General features: G+C 45.8%; 1 protein-coding gene across 1 annotated transcript in view; it reads right to left on the bottom strand.

The window, feature by feature from the left end:
- LAMA1 (laminin subunit alpha 1) overlaps window positions 1–22307 on the bottom strand; it is a 145490-nt gene that overhangs the window by 59058 nt on the left and 64125 nt on the right. Inside the window, 15 exon segments of the mRNA XM_068562441.1 lie at window positions 127–248; window positions 2092–2229; window positions 3583–3703; window positions 4352–4479; window positions 5027–5212; window positions 6116–6295; window positions 6795–6938; window positions 7945–8181; window positions 8881–9017; window positions 9655–9835; window positions 10149–10255; window positions 14870–15081; window positions 15751–15837; window positions 17328–17455; window positions 21891–22001. Coding sequence (XP_068418542.1) covers window positions 127–248; window positions 2092–2229; window positions 3583–3703; window positions 4352–4479; window positions 5027–5212; window positions 6116–6295; window positions 6795–6938; window positions 7945–8181; window positions 8881–9017; window positions 9655–9835; window positions 10149–10255; window positions 14870–15081; window positions 15751–15837; window positions 17328–17455; window positions 21891–22001 — 2219 coding nt within the window.

The following is a 22307-nucleotide window of genomic DNA, read 5'->3' as shown; positions in this document are numbered from 1 at the left end:
TCGACACATGCAGAGTATTCATTAAGACAGATCACGCGGAGACCCTGGAAAGTGAAGCTGAGAATGGAAGCAGCCCGCCTTCAGCAGTGGGTGGTGCAGGCGTGCCAGCGCACCTGCGAGGCTCACCTGGCAGGGAGGCCGTGAGGACAGGTGCAGAGAGAACAGTCGCTGGCTGAGCCGGTCACCTTCCCGTAGTACCCGGGGGCACACACATCGCAGTGGTCTCCGGCGGTGTTATGGCTGCAGTTCTGGGGCCCCACGTTTCAAAAGGAGAGGAAAACAATGGGAAACTGTTAGAACTCATTCTCATCCGCCAATAGCCCAGCACTACCACGTTTCATATCAGTTGACATTTTTTTATTCTCAAGGAAGGGTGAGCATTTTTCTTCATATTTTAAACATCCTGGACACGTTGGCAGCTCTGTGGCCTTCATTCATTATAAGATTGCATTCATCTGACACAACCTAGAAATTACTGATACATTCTTCTTATAGAAAATATACCCAGTGCGGCCAGCTTTCAGAGCCTTAAATTATGGATCTAAAATGTATAGGGACCCAAACAGCGATGTGAAGCACACTGATCTGTGCATAGTCGGTGTTCCATGATCACACTGGGGAGTTGAGAGGGCAGAAATGAACGGATAGATGATTCAAGAAATCGACGGTGGGTTAAGTGGGCTGTGTTCTCTCCTGGGTAGAAATTGACAGGTCAGCCGCTGACCTGAGAACTTTGTTCTGGTAGGTCAGGAAAGGCAGGGGAATCATTTAATGTCCTAGGAGTACCTAATCTTGTCAGAGTGGTTAGCTGCACCAAGGAAAGATGCAGCATGAAAGAACCAATTAACTTCTCAAACTATCCGTGTGACCTTTGTCCCCGTGATTGGCCAAGGGACCTTCCTAGCTAATTACATCTCACCTGCAGTTGCCTGAAATCAATTCTCCTTAAATCCTTAAATGAGATTTTCTCATTTTCTGTATTAGGACTTAACTTCTGCCTGGAGCGTGAGCTGATTAGAATGAATAAATTTTTTAACAGTGTTGCAGCTATCTGCATCTTCATTAAGTCCATTTTACCTTGAATGACTGGAATAATTCTTTGATTCCAGATGTATAATGAAGTCAGCAAAGGTGAACACATATCTTTTTAACTGAGGAGAACCATGCAATGCTTCAGCTTCTAAATTCACCTGGGCACTGCTACGGTTTAACAGTTTTCCCAGTGGAGATTGCCTTTAAATTCCACATATGAAAGATGCTTCCAAACAGAAGAAGAAGATGGTCTGGTGTGGGAACCCTGGTTCCTGTGTTTAGGCCACAGCCAAGATCTCTAAGGCTTTGGTGTGTCTTTCTTGGTGGGGAGCTCATTTTCCTTCAGTGAGTTATTTTGCCTGAAGCAGGTTAGTCTTGGCACAATTTAGACAAGGAACCAATGTTCCCACATGAGTTATCAGAAAGAATGAGGTTTCACGAGTAGGGAAAGAATATCGGGTTATTCTATGTTATCAGTAAGGTCTTGTCGGCTTAAGGAAAATCCTGGATGCAAGAGTTTGTCCTCAGGAACACAAGACTTCTGTCTGGGTCACTTGGTCCTTGGCAGTGGTCAGAACTCTCCTTGTGTCCCTGACAGCCTAGGGGTAGGTGGCCAGGAAACAAATGCACACTAAGACCTCCAGGACAACATGCACTTTTTAACAAATGCAAGGAGAGGGCATCACTTTACACAGAGAAACACATTTCCAACTTTGACATTAACTAATTTTGAAACCTCCAGGTGACCCTTCAAATTCTATGACAGAAAGTTCTCATGTACTTTGGCTACAACCACCAGTACTGCAAGTAAAAACAAGAGACACTTGACGAATTCCCAAATTGATGTCCATAAACAGATTCAAGGAAGTAAAATTTATAAGAGAATTTCCACCAACAATATCAGACCACTTAGCTAGACCTTTCTGAAGGAAATATATGTGTATCTTACATTTAGCTAAATTTAAACTCTCTCTAAATCAAGAAGCTTGTATGACCTCGAACTGGAAATGTAGACGCTCAGGGCCTGCGTCAGGCAAGCACCCAAACAAACCAGCGTACCAGACACTTCCCCGTTTCAGGGTCACAGGTGTCACTGTGTTTGTTGCAATTGCAAGGTACACAGGGAGCCAGCAGAGGGCGCGGTCTCCTGCCATCACCTTCTGGAAGCTTCCCTCTGTGGTAACCAGGTGCGCAGTCCTGAGGGAATGCAAAAGCAAAGGAAATGAACAAGAAACCTGATTAACAAATGGGCAAAGGACTTGAATACACACTTCTCCAAAAAAGAAACACAAATGACTAAACAAGCACATGAAAAGATGCTCAGTAACACTAATCATCATGGAAATGCAAATCAAATACCAGCTCACACCCATTAGGATGGCTAGTATCAAAAACCCCCCAAAAAACCCCGAAACAAAAATCCCCCAGAAAATAACATGTTGGCAAGAGTATGGATAGACTGGAAGCCTTGTGCTTTGCTGGTGGGAATTAGAAAGGTGTGGCACTGTGGAGCAGTAGAGTGGTTCATCAAAAAGTTAAAAACAGAGTTACCGCATGATCCAGCAATTCTACTTCTGGGTATAAACCCCAAGAACTGAAAGCAGGGTCTTGGAGAGATACTGGTACACCCATGTTTGTAGCAGCATTATTCACAATAGCGAAAGGTGATAGCAACCCAAGTGTCCACGGATGAATGGATGGATAAACACAATGTGGTCCATCCATCCAATGGACTATTATTCAGCTTTAAGAAGGAAGCAAGGAACTGCCCTGGTGGTGCAGTGGTTAAGAATCCGCCTGCTGATGCAGGGGACATGGGTTTGAGCCCTGGTCCGGGAAGATCCCACATGCCACTGAGCAACTAAGCCCGTGCGCCACAACTACTGAGGCTGAGCTCTAGAGCCCGTGAGCCACAAACTACTGAAGCCAGCACGCCTACAGCCCATGCTCCGCAACAAGAGAAGCCACCGCAATGAGAAGCCCGCGCACCGCAACGAAGAGTAGCCCCCGCTCACCGCAACTAGAGAAAGCCCGCACAGCAACAAAGACCCAACGCAGCCAAAAATAAATAAATACATTTTAAAAAAAAAGAAGGAAGCAAATTCTGATACATGCTACAACATGGATCCATCTTTAGGGCATCATGCTAAATGAAATAAGCCAGTCACAAAAAGACAAATACTGCATGATTCCACTTACATGAGGGACCTACAGTAGTAGATGCATAGAGATAGAAAGTAGAAGGGTGAGACTGGGGGAGGGCCTAGGGGGGTTAGTGTTTACTGGGTACAGAGTTTCAGTTTTACCAGATGAAGAATTCTGGAGATTGGTTGTACAGCAGTGTGAGTGTACTTAACGCTATTGAGCTGTACACCTTAGAAATGGTCAAGATGGTGAAGTTTATGTTTATGCCTATCTTACCACAAGTAATTTTTAAAAGGGAAAAATGACGTAATAGATACACACAGTTCTCTTCATCACTTGGAGCTGCTGTAACACGCATATTGCAACCCCAAACCAGGAAACGGATTTTAACCACAGCCTCCCTACCTGACATGAGAATCCAGCTGTGCCAGGAGGACAGAGACACTTCTCTAAAAGGGATGCCACCTCCCTCTTGGGGTGCGACTCTTCAGCCTTTCTGCCAACCTCCATAGAAATATTTGAGATTCTGTGAAACCGTTGGGTTAAGAAATGTGAGAGGAGACACTAATATTTAAAAAGACACTTTCTTGAGACAGCACATTACAGAATAATGTTGGCACATATATGAAACCAGAGCTTTCCTGCCAGTTTGAGAGTAGTTCCTACTCACAGCTGTAAAGAAATGGGTAAAAACACACTAAAAGCACATTAGCCATTATACAGGGAAGGTCCTCAGCCAAAATTTTAGAACTTCAATATAATGTTAGAGAAAGCACACCTAAAAGAATCTGAAGTACTAGTTTGGCCATAACCTAGGTGGTTTTCTTTATGGGACTAGTACTACATGAGCAGGGGATGGCATTCTTGATGCATTGTGACAGAGAAATGGCCACTGCAGTTTAACGGCAGAAAACAGCAGAACTGTTTTGTTGTTTACATAGAAGATATCACCATTATGTACTTACATGTTATATCCACATTAATACAGGAGATGGATAATCTGTCACTTCTCACATATTTCATAATAATATTAACATTTAATAAGGTTTTGGTGAGGGACAGAAATATATATGATATTAAAGATAGGAGGTAATGGGGGTAAAGTGAATCAAATCCCTTCAGTTTGCTTTCAAATAAGGAAAATATTTTGAAACTTCTAGAAGTTTCCAAGTACCTGCTTTGCTGTAATCCTTGGCCATAAGATGCTTTGATGAGGATGTACTCAATGTTGCTAAGAACAGACATAAAATCTGAGCGTGTGACAGGTTCTTCAGAAACAGAGTTAAAGTATTTCCAAAAATTCTGTGGATGAGAAGCACATTCGATTAAATTCAGGGTACAGATCCTCAGAGGCATATGAACTTAATTCCTTTAGAAATTTCTCCAGCAGTGAGCCCAGTTCTAAGTGACACGGAGTTTAAGTGAGGAAGCTCTCGTGTCACCTCCCAGGGGTGGCAGCCGCACCACCTCATTTATCAACGGCCTCACATCACCTCTGGCAGCGCTAGCCGCGCAGAGGACAGTCAGTAAACATGTGCTGGAGGAAGGAATCCACACTTTCCAAATTCAAGGGCAGCCAAAGACTCCAGACCACATATCCATGCAGGTTGAGACTCGTGTACCACGATAAAGGATTTAAGATGCAATCTGCACTAAATTGACATAAGCCTAATATACATTTCTTGAGAATGTGAAATCTGAATCTTTGTAGAAGTCCTGCTACACCCGCTGGAATTTTGACCCAAAGCCTTCTTCCTCACTCTCTTATTACAGCAGCTTCATGATTTCATTGCATGCAGAGCAGAGTTCCCAGCCCGAGGGGGCGTGTGTGAAAAGAGCGCCCGGTCACCTCTTTCATCCCCACTTCCTGCTCTTGTTTCTGTCCGTTCTTGGGGGCGGGCGCGTCCACATAGATGACTTGCTTTCTGGTCCGGCCTCCCTTGACGAGCACCTGAGGCTCCAGGTTGGAGGTGCCGATCCCACTGGAAGAATAGAAGGCCACGCTGTACCGCAGTTTGCTGCCGTAGGCCATGAGCTGTCGAAGGGTACAGTGTTGTTTACTTCTCTGGCATAGCACTGGTGTAAAATTATTTTATCATAAGCCTGCTGCCATTTGAAAGAGATCTCGTGTCTTAAAAATACACCACGTGGGCGGAATACGTTGTCTGAGCTGCGCTTCCTTCTAATTCTACTTAATTATGGATCGTTAAATTGACCCAGGCTATCGTTCCTAAGTAAGCGATCCTTCAAAAGTTTTAAAAACCGCATCATGAAGGTGTGATCGGCTGTAGAAAGCTGTACTTATGTACTGTATACAGGTTGACGGGTTTGGGGATAAGTACACACCCATGGGACCAACATCACCAAAGCCACAGCCACAGCCATCACCTCCCAATGTTTCCTCTTGATGATACTAACAAAGGTAAGCTCCAAAGTAACAAAACAATCATTCTAACTACTTTCAAGCTCCTTTGAATGAAAAATTATGCAGAGCCATCAGAGCACATATTTTCAAGTTTTAAAAATCAGGCTGAATTCACATACAGACTGCTATATTTATATAAACAAAGATGCATATGATGCCTTCAAGTCTCTGTCTCCCCCCCAAAATGAGTGCCAATTTCTTGAGAAGACCCTCTCGGGCCATAGCACCCAAGCTTGCATTGAGCCTCTATTAGTAAAAACAATAAATGTTTGTCGAATGACTGCTTTAAGAAGAAAGAGAATATGTTTTGAACTTTAAAAGACTTTCAAAATTAATGGAGAAATTTAAAGAGCCATTCATCTGGGGGATTTTTACAAGTGTTAACCTTTTCCATCCCCACTTAGAAGAGGGAATCAATAACTACTCCACTTAGCAATAGGCCAACCCAGGCCACTGTGATTTCAAAGTTCACCCAGGAAATGTGGATGGCTGGAGGCTGGGTGCACGTCTCACCTGGTCTCCCTGAAACTGCCCGGGCAGCCGCCAATAAAACGGCTCTGTGTGGACATGCCGCCTGACGGTCACGGCATCCAGGAGGACATCAGGGGCCTGGTAATACACGCCCTCGGTCGTACCCTTGAGGTTACTCTGAGAAACCACACGCAGAAGAGGCTGATCTGAGCCCAGCGTTACCTAGTCACGGAGGGGAGGACAAAGCCACTTTAGAATGTGAATTAACGCCGCACTCTGACCGTGAGATTCTTCCACTGTTTCAGACGAGACAGCTTCATTATTAAAACAGGAATAAGAAAGACTTTTCTTTACAATTTAAACACCTGGATTAAAATGAACTGAAAATGCCTTTAAACCACTGCATTTAGGGTCAAACTCTTCCTATACTGGGCCAGGTTCAATTACATGAAGGAGACTGCTGAGAGTTTTCTCTTCACTCCGACTAAAGCTGCAGACAGATTAGCACAGAGCGACACTGACGCCCTGGTTCCTGCTCCATTTACTTCCTGGGCAGCAGAAGCAGACCTCTGATTCTGGACTAACCCAAATCAGCTTCCTAGAATTTCTGATGCAGTAAGAGCAAAATTTAATGTAAGTACTTGGCTGCCTTTCCCACCCTCACCCAACTCCCAAGGGTAGAGGGTTGCAAACAGAACATTTATCTGTGCGCGTGACCCACCGGCATCCTCACGTAGCCCTCGGCCTCTGAGCAGAGCTGTGACAGCCCAAAGCAGAAGCACGGGGTGCACCCCCGAGGGTCCGCCTCGTCCAGAGCAAAGGTGCCAGCTCGACACTCATTGCATTGAGGGCCTATGACGTTTTCCTAAAGGGGACAAAGTGACAGACTCATTTTTACCTGAAAAAAAGAGACACGGTTTATGAACAAACAGAAATGGGAAAAAACACAAAAATAACTTTGGATGAACAAACACTGCTGAACTAGCTGCTCCTCAGGCTGGTTCCTTAACCTCTCTGAGCATCAGTTCTCTCAGACTCAGTGATTCCCCAACTCAGCTGATCATCAGAATTGTCTTGGAAGCTTTTGGAAAATGCAGATTCCCTGGTGAGTCTCCAGGAGCGGGCCCGGATCCTCCTGGAGGTCCCAGGTAACCAGTGATCAGTCAGGTGGAGAGCCACGGGCCAGATGATTATTAGGGCAGGTCCTCCTGTGCTGACCGTCAGTGGTGAGAACTGCTACCATAGATGTGGTGAACCAAGCACACGTCCACTGATGTTCCCGTTACCCCAAAGCCACATGAGTTTCCCCTTCCTCCTCCCCCACCGCTAATCAACCAGGATTCCATCTCTCAGACCCTGGGAAAGGAACAGAGAAGATGGCCAAGGACCTTCTAATAACAAAGCACAACGGGCAAACGAAAGGAAATACACGGAGTTAAGTATGATGTTGAAATCTAACCTCCTGGGAAAATAATAAACACAAATGTCCTCCAGTCTGACCAGCACGCACAAGAGAATAATTACTTACCAGGTATAGAATCACAAATCTTCCTGAAGCCCTGTGTTATCTATTTTACCTGTATATTCAAGACAGATAGGCTACTCAGCCAACCGAAACACATGGTAGAAAACTCAGCGTGTTTTTCAAATCAGTCCCATCATCTGACACTTGTAATTACCAGTACAAATTCCTTCTAAAGAATCATCCATCATTCTAGAAGAGCATACACAGAATTTAAACCCAGACCCGGAAGGTGGTGCAAACTCATTATGAGAAGCGTTAAAACCCAAGTGCTTATTTAAATCGTTAAAGCCCCAAAGTCAGAATGGCGAGTGGGAGGGAGGGAGGAAGTGGAGCCGAGCGCTAGTACCTTGCAAGAGCAGGTTCCGGTCTCCGGGGCACAGCTGCAGAGACCCTGCTTCTGGCCACAGGTGTCGGCCAGTGTCCCTCTCAGGTCGCAGTCACAGGCCACACAGTCCGGAAAGTCTCTGTACCCCAGGGAGCACTGGTGGCAGGTCTGTCCACCAAATGCAGGCTTACACGGGCAATGGCCAGTGAGCACATCGCACTGCTGACTGGCTGACCCCGCGCTACTGCAATTGCAGGCCTGCAAGAAAAACACTGAATACATAAAAAGGCAGCTTTTATATTTTCCTAATGTACACATATGGGGATTACAGGAAAACACTAAACGTGGGGAGATTATACAAACAAATGGATCTCTCTCTCACTATTGCCATATGGACTCACTTTGCCACAAGCCATCAAGGGGCCAGGACTTATGCTGCTGGACGTTAGTGAACCCTCGTGACACGTGCAGGCTGGGCCACGACCGTGGCCTGAAATTCAATCTACTTAATAGGTCAAAGCAGTCCAGCAAAATTATTTTAGAAGTCCAGTAACGCTCCCTCTGTTTTCAAAATGCAAAGTCTAAGTTTAACCGACAAAAGTAACACAGAAAAACAGAACCGTTGAAGATCGCACATACCTCCCCCACCCCCAATAAAGTGATTTATGTCTTTCTCCTGGAAGATAGCATATATTGCAGAATATATTTAAAGGGTACCAAAATAAATTTTTGATCTTCTAACCATCAACTCCACAGCTAGACTCTTGAAGAAAATTTAGAATATTGTATTTTAAGGATTCTGCTTCTTCCACTTTGATTCCTACAATCGGTACTGAGTTTTGAATAGAAACCATCAAGCTATTCAACAGGTTAAAATCAAGCGAATAGATAAAAGAGTGAAACCTGACACAGCAAAGTAATTCTCAGTTGAGAAAATGTGCAGGTGACAGTGCACACCTGGCATCCGAGCTCCCGGTCGTGGCCCCAGTGTCCGTCCGCACACTCCTCGCACGCCGCACCCCGAGTATGAGGTGGGCAGACACACTCCCCCGACCCTGGGTCACAGGTGTTCTGAGTGTGAGCGCAGTCACAGGCTACAACAGAGACACAGGCTGTTGTTACAGATCAGGACCGTCGGGTCAACCGAAGGGGTCAGAGTTGATGCTGCAAGTTATTCCCCTTGTGTTAATAATCTCAATCACTCTTCTAGTTCCTGAAAGAAAACTCGCGATCCCCAGCACCCCGCCATGTCTCACGGGAGGTGAATGCTCCTCCTTGTGGAGAGTTGCTCCTGGATGAGAGATAATCGGGCATAGTGGGAGAAATAGAGAAAAGACCGGGAAAGGCCTCCACCGGTGGGGAGAACAGAGAGTTAACACTTATGGAGCACTTGTTTGCCAATCGCCATGCTAAGGACTTTAAGTACAACCTTGACGGTAACTCCTGGATGGAGAGAATAATCGACTTCTCCATTTTACAGATGAGGAGACCGAAGCTAACTAAGTAAAGTTAAGTAATTAGTCTAAGCTCACACAGTTAGTACAGCCTGACCAAGGCTTGTGGACTTACCCAGAATAGGGATCAGGAAATAGAAAAAAGGTATGAAATCCTACATGTTCAGAAAAAAAAAATGTAAAGGGACTTAACAGAATTAGACAGAAGTCAAAGGAGAGCTCAGAGAAAAGTCTGGGAATTCCAATAAAGTCTCAGACACTGAATTCAGGAGCTTACGTGTACAGCCGCCGTCCTGGTAGGCATAGAAGCCGCGGGCACACCTGTCACACCTCTCCCCAGCTACACCTGGGACACAGTGACACTGGCCTTCCTCCGTGCAGTCGTCCGACAGGGAGCCCGACGCACTGCAGTTACAGGGCAGGCACCCGAGCCCCGCGTCCAACCCGTAGTAGCCGTGCTGTTTCACGGGGGCAGAGCCACAGAAGACAAAATACATTTTAGTAAGTGGCTAGTATCTACTAGAAGATTTCCCAAATCAACAACTGCATGTGTCATAGATTCATAAAGTGTTCGTGACATCACTCCACGGCTCTGTAAACCGAATACATACTCTCCAGATAGGGCCACATAGCACTCACCAGCCATGTTGCAGGACCCTGCTCTTTCTGGTGGTCGGGATTCCATTTCATTTGAACCAGTTAAGGCATCATTTACAGACATTAACGCTGACACACACGTTAATCGTATGTAATGACCAGGAGGCGTCTTACCAGGCACCGGTCACACTGCCGTCCGGTCACGTGTGGTTTGCAGTCACAGAGTCCGGTCTCAGGATGGCAGGCAGCAGAGAGGGAGCCTTGGCCATGGCAGTCACAGGCTAACACACACAGAAGGCATATTTGTGCCCATTTCTGGGTACGGCTGTTATAAAATCCCTTAATCCCAAAAGGAGAAATTTTAACATTCATGTTTCAAGTCATAAAACAAAATGATTGCTTTGCAGTAACTTGAAAAATTTAGTATTTCTCTGAAGAGTAAGCCAAAATAAGGTTGGTGAAAGGAACCATCACAGAGAAAAAAAATTACCTGAAGCTGTTAAGATAATAATTGGCAAACGAACTTAACCAATTTCATGAAATCTTTGAAATTTTTAAAAGGAGCCACCAATGTATATCAACCAATCTTCATTAAAAAACATGCAAAGAAGATTTCAAAATCAATTTAGCCACTTGCTTGTTCCAATCATATGTATTTAATATTTTAAAGCTCAGTTATAACGACCCAGATAACTAATACTGTACATCATGATTTAATGAACTATTTCCCTGTTCTGAGTCATGAGCCCTTTGAGGTTCTTACCTTCTGGCCAGATGCTTCTGTTTTATCTACAGCCAGAATATTGATGTTTAAAGCCACAAAGTCCCCCCTTCTCAAAGTGATTCAATTTAACGGGTCCAAGAACCGTGGTACTTCGTACCACAGCTGTCAATATGCGCTTCATTTAAAATCTGTAATATGTTCACTGACAAGATGTCCCAGGACGTGCACCATTTATGAATGCTTGGGCTCGGAAAATGCACACTCTCCGTCCTATGGTATAACCACGTTAAGAAAAACGTCACGAATTATCTCAGGCCCAAGCACACTTTGTGTGGCAGCCTTTGTGGGGCAGAGCAGGGGTGGGCACTGGAAATCAGAAGGCTGATGGTCAGAGGAAAGGGGGTGGGATTCTGCTTCCTTGGGTGACTATAGCCCTGTCACTGGGCCTCTCCCCCCTAGTTTTTCCCTTGTGTGCGTGGATCGATGTTCACAGCTCCTGTAGGAGGCTGGTCAAGTGTCATGGGCGCCACACAGAGCTGCCCATTCTTGTAGTTTAACTTTTATTTTCTGTTTTTCTGATGCTTTGACTTCTGGGGCCTTGCTGACCCTGGAGAGACAGCCACGCCCAGGGCTAGTCAATTTCCAGAGACTGTAAACCGCTCAGCTGCTGGAATGCCTTTCATATGCAAACCATCCAATCCAGAGCCCACACCCCACGCCTTCCTCACTGGCTCTCAGGCTCCTCTGGGCCCTGACCTTCCGCTGTCCACCAGTCCTAGTTACCCAAGGGCCCGGCATCAGACAAGAGGCACAGTCCCTAGGCCCCGGGACCGGCTGAAATGATTCAGACTAGCCAGTCCCAGACCTGTTACCCTGCCCGCCCTTTTCTTCCTGCACATAAAGGCTCCTGTCCACACTTCCCCTCCTGACCAACCCAGGTGCTTCCCCGTGTAGCCACCCCCATGCTGTGGGGTGTCCCCTTCGCCCCCTGACCCTCCCCCGACCTGGCCTCCAGAGTAACAAACTGCCTTTGTGATGGTGGTCCTCTCCTGATCTGCTGGCCTTGCTGTACCGAAATAATAATAAAGCCTGTATTTAAAACCGTCCTCAGCCTCCCACCACTCTTAACTGTCTCCCAGGGAAAACATCACACACACACACACAAAATACCCACTCACACACATTCACTCACACCCTGCCATCCCCCCGCAAACCCTTAACTCTCTCTGAGTTTCCATCCCCGACTCTCCCTACCGTCTCCCTCCCTCCCTCCCTCCCTTCCCCTTCACACCACCCAATCTTCCAGCCCAACTCTTGGCCCCTCGGCTGCTACAACTGCTCCTCCTAAAATGTCCAGGACTCCCGGGTGCAGATCCAGTGGGCAGATCCTGCCTCCGTCCTGATGCATCTTTCGGTGGGACGGGCCATGGACCCCTCTCTCCCTTTTGAACCTCTCTCTTACCAAGGTTTCGGGACCCCTTCGAAGCTCTTTGGTTTCCTTCCTCTTTCTCTTGTTATTTCCCTCTGATCCTCCCTCTCTGTGCCTCACTCAAACCCCACCCTTCCTCTGGGGAATATTCCAAGTTCACTTCGAGTATGATCATCACCAAATATTGATGATAATAACAAATCACATTTATCACACACCCGTCAGCTTGTGTCTCCACGTTACAGTCAATATGTGAAATAAATGAATGAACCTTCATAACAAACATACGAGGGAAGTACTATAATTTTCTCTATTTTTGGGTGAGAAGTCTAACACTTAGAAAGATGATGTAAGTAGCCAGAGATCACACTGTTATTTGCAGTTATCCCTCTATAACAACAATTATTATAGCAATTATTAATAAAAATTGTTCAAGTTATAAATAATACTAATTTAAAATATCTGGCAATTACCTTCTGCCAGGTTCTTTACAGGTATTTTAATTCTCAGAAGAACCCCACAATATAAAAATTATACCTACTTAAGTTATTTCGCACAAGGTTTCTTTAATATTAGCGCCCAGGAGGCTTCCCACCACCCTTTTCTCCCTCCACACCACTCTCTGCCCTGGACCACTGTGTCCACAGCCACTACTGCATCTATCACACCAAAGCTGATGTCAGTAATACTGAATACTGGCATTTTTACCGGGTTCACCTAATAAAATACGGTATTACGTTATCGTGTGGAGACTTCTGGGAAGTTCATAAGAAGGACCCTTATTATAGACCTGGAAGGATTTCTAGTGAAATGTTCAGCAACAGTTGTAGGAATTCATCTCGTCAAAGCTAGGAATGGGGGAAAAAGGAGATAGGAAAAGAATAAAAAGTGTAAGTGCTCAGAAACTAGAAAAAGCCAGGCAGGGTCAGCCCATAACCAGTCCAGCTCCCTGGGCCAACAACGTGGACCTAGACCCAAATCCCACCTGTTCTGACCCCCCCGCTCCCCCCCACTCTCCACTCATCGCTGAGACCTTCTATTTTATATTTTCCTTTCTATCCCCATGGCAAAATGCTGACACAGCTTTGTCAGCGTGGATGCACATAAAGGAAAACATGATGGAAAACTTAAATATGTTTGAACAACTTGGGTGTATGAATCCATTTCTTCAACATTGAACTTTATGTAATCTAAATACAGATCAAGTATTTCTGATGAAAACTTAGCATCCTAATCTAGATGGGCTGTAAAACACACACTGAATTTTGAAGACAGTATTAAAAAGAAAGAAAATAGTTATTAATACTTTGAAAACTTGATTACATGATAAAATGATAATACTTTCTATATATTGAGTTAAATAAAATGTATTATTAAAATGTATTTCACCTGTTTCTTTATACTTTTTAAAAGGCGGTTACTAGAAAATTTTAAATTACATGTGTGACTTACATTTCTGTTGGACAGCATTGATACAGAAAAATAATAAAAATGACTGCTCTTATTACTAGCAATTTTAATAGCTACCATTTATTTACTGTCTAGAACTTTAAATTTGTCATCCCATTGACTTTTCAGAAAGGCCTTAGTGTATACGTATAATTATGTCCATTTTATGTATGAAGAAATAGTTGCTAGGAGAGGTTAATAAAATTTGCCTAATGTCACAGGGCTGGTTGGTGACCAATCCTGGACTCTAAATTAGTCAGACTCCAAAGCCCTGAATCCACACACGTGCCTCTCTCCTACACCATCGTGTGTAGCTCCCAAATAGACTTGGGATTTTCAAGTCTGATTAAATAAATTTCCAACTCCAATCACAGTATTTGGCATAGTGCCTGGGAAGTAACAGACACTTAATAAATGACAAATGAACTAAGAAATTAATCATCAAGGTTTGCAGTAGGGATGAAAAGAAATGCCATGAGAATTGTGAAGGCATTCCATAAACTTTGAAGCTTTATAAAATTACCGGTTATCATAATTATCTACCTATGATAACCAGTCAAGGTGCTGAAGGTCGGGTTCATAGGCCCAGGGCAACAGAAGCTTGTCAATCTCCCGACGTGGTCCTAGGAAAACATCTTTTCTTGATCGCTAGCTCCCTCTTGTGTCTCCACGTTGTAACAGCACAGTAGGACCAGCATTTATAGGAAATTATCAAAATAATTTATAATTGTCACTTTTATTCTTTCATTCCTTTTTCAAGAACTGTGTGAAAAAAATCTGAGAGCTGTTATCAGCCCTAAGGCTATAAGTTTGTCATTCTAGGAGTCTGAAAATCTACTTTTCTAAGTAACTGGTTTTACATGGTCTGTAATTTCAAGGGTCTAAGCAGAGAGCCCTGCCGAGCGACGTGGGGATTTGGTGACTCAGGCGCAGACCACTGAGACGCACCAGTTCTGGGGGCTAGGGTCTCCCCATTTCCCATTCCACATCCTGAAATCCCATCTGCCTCACGAAGCCCGCGGCATCTCCCTGACCAACGGAACAGGCTTCCTTGGCCTCCTGGGTCACTGGGAGCAGTGCCAGCACCCTGTGAAGGACCACTTTCTCCTGAAATGGAAGGGCGCGTGTTTTCTAGGCCATCTGACCTTCATTTGGAGTAACTGATCAAGCTAACCCAGCGCAGATCGGGTCAAGTGACCTCCTGGGCCGAGCACTTTTTGATGCAAGTAAGTAAATGGATGGAGACTTCAAGGGTGATAAGTAATGGACACGACCGCCGGGTCACACACTCACCGCGGCAGTTTTTCGCAGTCACGGCGTCCCCATAGAACCCGTAGGCACACCTCTCACAGTGGGGGCCGTCGGTGTTCCCGATGCATCTCAGGCATTCTCCGGTGACGGAATCACAGCTCCTGGCCTCCAAGGGGTCCACATTGCCACTGCAGTTACACGGGACACAGGAATCTCCGGGCACTGTTGGGTTTCCATAGTAACCGTCTGCGCATCTATATAAAAGATTGAGAGAGGGATGCAAACAAATGCGATTACTGTAGACATTACCCCACCACCCAGGGACTCTCTGAGTAGTTAATCAATCACACCGACTCTTTACCGAAGATTTACCATGAGAGGAATGCTGCTCGAGTTCAGGCATTCACAGATTCCCGTCACTCATTGTGAGGCACAGGGAGGGCGTCCAAAAGGAGCCAAACATCCCGGGGACATGCTCCGGCCCCAGACAATTCGACCCGCATCCCACCACTCAGCGATGTCACCTCCCACGGAGTCCAGCCAGACTTGGCACCAAGACGTACATGCGGGACAGACAACCCTGGCTTCCAGGCGCCAGAAGACAACTATTAAATCAAACCACCCCTTGCCTATGGAATCATCCAGAGTAACAGGACATTCAAATGTATGAACAGAAGTACTGACTCCTGGCAGTTTCCTATTGATATTGATGAAAACTGAGATTAGCTCAAGGAGATCAAAAAATCCCCAGGGACTTCCAACATTAAGTTTTTAATCGATCGACTGGTGTTTCTCTATGATCCGATGGAATAATAATGACATACCAAAAGCTCTAAAGCCACACTTAACCACACATTTAAAAATAAACACATAGAATTTATAGTAAAAAAATTTTTGGAAACCAGTCGAGCAAAGCAGAGTACCTCTCGCACCAATCCCCCGCATATCCTGGGGCGCACTGGTCACAGAACACTTCATCTCCATCGTTGAGGTGGCAGGTGGGGCTGAAACTGACAAAGCAGTAGAAATGAATGCGGTTCTCCAGTGGATGGTGCAGAATTCCTAAATATTAAAGTGCTTAGTTTCTACCACTCCTGTCCTTACAAACTTTCACCGCGTCCTCACTCCTTAGCCCAGAACCCAAGGCCCCAGGCCACGCAGCCCGCCCGTGGGCGCTGGACACTCCCTGCTCCTGCTCGACCCTCGGCCCGACTGCGCTTCTCCCCGTCTGCCCGGGTTCACCGGCTCACCCCCAACGCCCAGCTCAGCGGTCCCCTCCTCCAGGAGGCCGGCTCCGATGCTCAGGCAGAGTTCCTCTCCTCGAGTTCCCAGGACTGGGCTGCCTGCCTTAGAGCTGCCCACACTGGCCAAGGGTGAGCCCGCTTACAGGACAGAGCCAAGGGGCTCCGCACTTCAGTGAGTGTCACCAGCATCCCCCGAGGCCCCCATGCAGACCGAGGTCCCTTCACACTCCATTCCTGGGTCTTGGGAGGACTGCGAAGGGAGGCCCAGGGGCCATAGCGAGGCCCCCACGATTTCACCAGAGCAGCCCTGATTGCTGTTTTGTACACTGGAGAGTTCCAAATAAAAATCCCCGTGGGAGAATCCTCTAGGCGTGGATGGGGGCAGAGCTCTAAAGGGTAAACAGTGAGAGAGGCTTTTAACCCGCTGGCCTGGGGGCACACAAGCCCCAGCATGTTGGTCGAGGCCTTGACTGGCACTGTCCTCCGCCTCCCCTCGTGCTCTGTGCCCCGGGACCACCTGCAGCTCCCCAAACCGACCCGCTTCTCACGCTGCCGGACCTCGGCACCACTTCTTCCCGCCTAGCAGGCCCTTCTCCTCCGCTGCCTTCAAACTCCCTCTCATCCTTTAAGTCTCAGATGGAGAGCTTCCACAGGGAGTCGCCCGCACAGATTCCCTCTGCACAGTGGACCCACCTCCTCTGCCCTCGTGACCGCACTGTGGATTCCACGGCGTCGGCAGCCACGGAGGAACAGTTTGGTACCCAGGACACCTACCATGATGCCCAGCATATACCAGGCGCTCAGTAAAGATTTGTTGAATTAACTAAATGAATTCAGCCCATTCTCAATGAGCCTCGTATTTACATATTTTGGCCATTAGCTCAAATACTCCTGAAGCCCAGGAACATGTTTTATTCATCTCTGCGTCTCCTCTGCCTCTTAGCCCAGTGGTAGGCACACAACATATACGTGTGAAGGAACTGATGGCCAACATTAGACCAAGGGGAGAAAAGGCCATGCAAATGTCCTTGCCTTCACACAACTTGCCTTACATAATTTAACACATCAAAGTTTTTTGTTTTGTTTTTTTAAAGAAGAGAGAATCTGTTCCTCCATCTCTAATCCCAATTAATTGCCCCAGGGCAAAATTAACACTCTCATTACACACAGGTCTTGCTCTGAAGATATCAGTGCAGGTCTGGATGGAGACCCAGGCCACGCGGGGCAGGATCGGCGGGTAGCGGAGCCGGGCTTACTTGTTGGAGGCCGTGGAGAGCGGGCAGGCACACGGCTGGCAGTCCCCAGGGGTCCCTCGGGAAGGCAGCCCGTAGAAGCTGGGAAGGCAGCGCTCGCAGTGGTCCCCAGTGGTGTTGTGCTGGCATGCCTAGGACACACGCATGGAAAGAAGACTCGGCTCAGGCCTCCTTAAGGGAGTCTCAGATTCACCTTCAAACAGCTTGAAGTCCAAGTGAAGAAAAAAGGCAAAACGCTAAAGCAAGTCACCAAACTCTCTTATATGCGGAGGGGTTGCCAGTTTCCAGGTTCGCCGATAAAAATTTTTAATTTATGTAAACGGGAAGCATAAGAGCTTTCATTTCCAACCGTGTCAGAGTAGCTGGCAGCAGACTTGCCCTCTGCAGGAACGGAATACAATACATCAAAGAGCTGCTCTCAGACCCTGGACGGCGGAGGTGCAGGATGTGGAGGGAAGGGAGACAGCGGGATGGGTCCTGCAATTGCATGTCTTTCCCCCTGGAGACAGTCCAGGAAATCCTGAATTTATACTAAGGCATGGAGAACATCGGAAATGGTAAATACATGAATAAGTAAGAAAGATTTCTTTCCTTCATTTAAAACACCTCTTTAGACAGTGAAATTACCCTGCGTCAGGTGTAGGAGGTGTGTGGGAGACGGGCCCCTGGGCGGCTCCTCTCCTGCCCGTTCCTTCCAGGCTCTTCTTCTCCTGTGACTTGGTCTCCCTATTGCCCCCACCTTGTGCTGATGCCACCCAGAGCTCTCTCCTACAACCTCTGCCCTCCCCTGCCCGTACTCCCGGCCCCAGCCCCGCCTGTGGGCCCTCTCCTCTCACTTCCTCTCCCTTGGGGTCTTCCATGCCCTTTTATACCCCTTCTCTTAAAGCCACTCATTTTACACACATTTACTGGACATTTTTCATCTGACTATTCAAATAATATTTCCAGTTGCTAACTACATACTTTTCTATCATTCCTGAGATTGATAAAAGTTTTCCCATCTATTCAATTTAATTGTGTTCCATCCTCTATATCACGGTTTCACCAGTTTTATTTAGGGTTATCCCAGACCAGAGCTTCCAAATTTGAATGTGTATACAGATCATGTGGGTTAAATGTTGACTCTGATGCTGGAGGTTTGCGGTTTTGAGTTTCAAAAAAAAGCTTCCAGATGCCGCCCATGCGCTTTTCTTTTGTCTTTTCATCCCTCATATGACCTTGGTTTTGATCATTAACCCAAATCTACTCAAAATGCAACTGGCCTTAGTAAAGAGCTACATGGTTGTGCTAAAAGAATTATGCAAAATAATTAGTTTCATTAAAATCTATTTGATTATGCTCAATTGCAAAATGTCTCTGATTTGCTTCCTTTCCTCAAAGGGCCAGATTGGGTCTTCTTTCTCTTTGGGAAAACTACGATGTAGTTCTGTTGAAAAACCTGCTGTAGGTCTGTTTCAATGCTTTCTCAGGCGGGTGCCAACATCCCTTTAAGTGATGATCCCTGTTGGTGGATCTGCAACGTGAAGCGATAGGAATGCTCATCTCCTTGGGGAGCGAATGCATCTTCTCTTGATTGGAAAAGGAAAACCAGGAGGGCCCAAGACACGCACAACTGCATTTTATGCCCCTGTCTTTCCAAAGAAAAGAAACTGACTTCTCCTTGGAGTAAGAGCAGAGAGAGCTCAGAGAAAAGAATAAGGACACAGGTAAACTATGGACTCTGGGTGGCTGTGATGTGTCAGCGTGGGGTCACTAATTGTAAAAAATGCACGACTCCGGGGGGGGGGGGATGTTGATAATGGGGGCGTATGAGCATGGGGGCCGGCAGGGGGTAGATCGGAAATCTCTATACCTTCTTCTCAATTTCGCTGTAAACCTAAAACTACTCTAAAAATAGTCTTAAAAAAAAAACAAGAATAGGAACACTGGGCTTCCCTGGTGGCGCAGTGGTTGAGAATCTGCCTGCCAATGCAGGGGACACGGGTTCGAGCCCTGGTCTGGGAAGATCCCACATGCCGCGGAGCAACTAGGCCCGTGCGCCACAACTACTGAGCCTGCGCGTCTGGAGCCTGTGCTCCGCAACAAGAGAGGCCGCGATAGTGAGAGGCCCGCGCACCGCGATGAAGAGTGGCCCCCGCTTGCCGCAACTAGAGAAAGCCCTCGCACAGAAACGAAGACCCAACACAGCCATAAATAATAAATAAATAATAAAATTAAAAAAAAAAAAAGAATAGGAACACTAAGAACAACTGGAAACTTCTCTCTAATAAAATGTATATAAGGAGTCAACTCCTAGAATCTAGATAACTATATACAAGGCCCGGGGCTATTTACAGCTATGCAAAAGGAAGAATTAAAGGTTTCTTTTTAAAATAGAATTTAAAAAGCAAAGTAGATTAAACAGATAAGTGCTCTTACCAAGTTTTTATATTTCCCTGTATTCCAATCTAAATTTTTATTACTTTTCTCCTTTAATTACTTAAAAAAGGAAAAATAATAATTTTACAGTGGAAAAACCTGGCAGAGACCCCCTTATCCGAGTGACCCAGGCTAATTAACATCCCCCAGAAGAAGCCAGTGGCATCACGGACCTCGACAGCACACACTGGGGAGGCACGTCACCTCAAGGTCCTCTCACCAAAAATGGATAACCTCAACATCATCACGTGAAAGTGGACCCACTCCAGCTGAGGGACAGTCCACAGAAGGTCCAAAGATCTCAAACGTGCCCTAGTCCTGAAAACCAGGACCTGTCACAGCCTGCAGGAGGCAAAGCCACTAAATGCAGTACGGGACGGTGGGTCTGATGCCGGAAAGGAAAAGGATGAAACCTGAATGGAATCTGACATTTAGTTGATGGGACTGTGCCATGTTAATTTCTGAGTTTTGATAACCATACAGATTGTGTAAGATGAGCATCCGGGGAAACAGGGCGATGCTTACACGGGAACTCCCTATCCTATTTTTCTAACCTTTCTGTAAATCTGAAATTATTCCTTAAAAAATTTTAAACTATAAATTATTATTATTTTCTATACTTAGAGCTTTAAGGCTATTTAGCATCTTCACTTTCATAGGAGAATATATTTTTGGAAATATCTATTAACAGAAGCATGTGCAAATCTTCTTCCAGCCTGCCTATCACTAAAGCCATAGGTGGTACAACCACGACCTGCTGACCACCCTCAAGTGTTGGCAGAGGCCTCCAAACCCGAATGGCAGGGGGAGAGAGGTTTCAAAAAAGCAGCGACCGGGACTTCCCAGGTGGTGCAGTGGTTAAGAATCCGCCTGCCAGTGCAGGGGACACGGGTTCGATCCCTGGTCCGGGAAGATCCCACGTGCCGCGGAGCAACTAAGCTCATGTGCCACAACTACGGAGCCCACACGTCACAACTACTGAAGCCCAAGCACCTAGAGTCCGTGCTCTGCAACAAGAGAAGTCACCACAATGAGAGGCCCGTGCACCGCAACAGAGTAGCCACCGCTCGCCGCAACTAGGGAAAGCCCACGCGCAGCAACGAAGACCCAACACAGCCAAATAAATAAATTTAAAAAAAAAAAAAAAAGCAGCGACCTCCCTTCCTTGTGGGAAGTTGCACCTGAGGAACTTATTCTGGAGGGACTGAGTATGCGTGGAAACATCATTCCATGCCATCCTACAGACGCTTCACTTACAGAACAAAGACATGGACAAAGAACAAAACAAAAGCTGTACTTGCAGAGAAAAAGAAAAATTAGGCTCTAGAGAGAAAAAGCAATCAGCGGCATCATGCCGATACCTTCCCCACGGGTCTGATCGTTAATTTTTCCTAACCCTGTGACTCAATCAAGCTCTTTTGGAAAAAGCATGATGATCCTTTCCCTGTGCAGTGAATAGGGTTCAGCTGATTACAATATGCATTCACTCCATCTCTGAGCAGTGAATCCATTAGAACCCAGAAGTGTGGCCTGGCTCCCAGGCATAGAGCCTAAAAGAATTCCTGACTGAAGTTAAAAAACAAGTCTTGCCCTGCATCTGCCCCAAAGTTCATTCTCAAGATTAACTACATATTTGCTAAGCCCTGTCTCAACTCCAACTGCATGAAAGAGGTACTTGTTTGCAGAGTTTATCTGAGCTAACATCTATGAAGCATTATATATTACACAAATGAGTGAGATTATTAGAAATTTTTATTATTCCTCTTACGATATACTATGTAATATAATGTTAAAATCTACTAGCACTTGCATTTAAAAGATCTGATCCTTTTTATTTAATCAGTGGACGTTTTCTCCCTTTATATTGCTTTTTAATCTTGAGAAGTAAATCATTACTTATTGTTCTAATAAAAAACCTGCAGTAAAATTATACATCTCTTTTCTACTATCACCAAAGCAACTTTTCTTCACAAAAAAAAGAAGGAAAAAAGCAGGAAACATTTTATGACTTAAACCTGCAGATTTCCTCTGGGGTGCACAAGGGCAGGGATAGTCCCTGCGGAGGAAGCTTCTTTTTTAATCACTTCTGTACAGTGAGGGCTTCAGGGTGGGAGGAGGGCGTGCAATCAAGGTCTCAGCCAGACTCACAAAGCAAACGCCATGAACGTCACACTCAGCTGCATGGCCGTGGCATTCACAGGGCTGACAGATTCCTCCAAAGAGTATTCCATCCACGCGGTAATAGCCAGGGAGACAGGACTGCAAAAGAAGGACGGGTGACTGTCCGGGTGAAGGCAACTTTATACAAAACGCAAATCATCTTCTTCCCAATACGTTAGAAACATAAACCACTCAACTTTCCATGAATGGAAACTTTTTTTTTTTTTTCCCCAAACGTGCCATAAAATGCACCCATATTAAGCATACGATTCAATGATTTTTTTTTTAGCAAGTTTACTGAGTTGTGCAACCATCACCATAATCCAGTTCCTTATATATTTTAAAGGTAGAAACATGCACACAAAAACGTAATGGCTGTGCAATGAGTCAGCGTACATCATCATA

This window comes from Eschrichtius robustus, chromosome 14 (genome assembly GCF_028021215.1).
Source record: "Eschrichtius robustus isolate mEscRob2 chromosome 14, mEscRob2.pri, whole genome shotgun sequence".
Lineage (NCBI taxonomy): Eukaryota > Metazoa > Chordata > Mammalia > Artiodactyla > Eschrichtiidae > Eschrichtius > Eschrichtius robustus.
The sequence above is the reverse complement of the archived record's forward strand: the minus strand, read 5'-3'. Positions and strand labels throughout refer to the sequence as shown.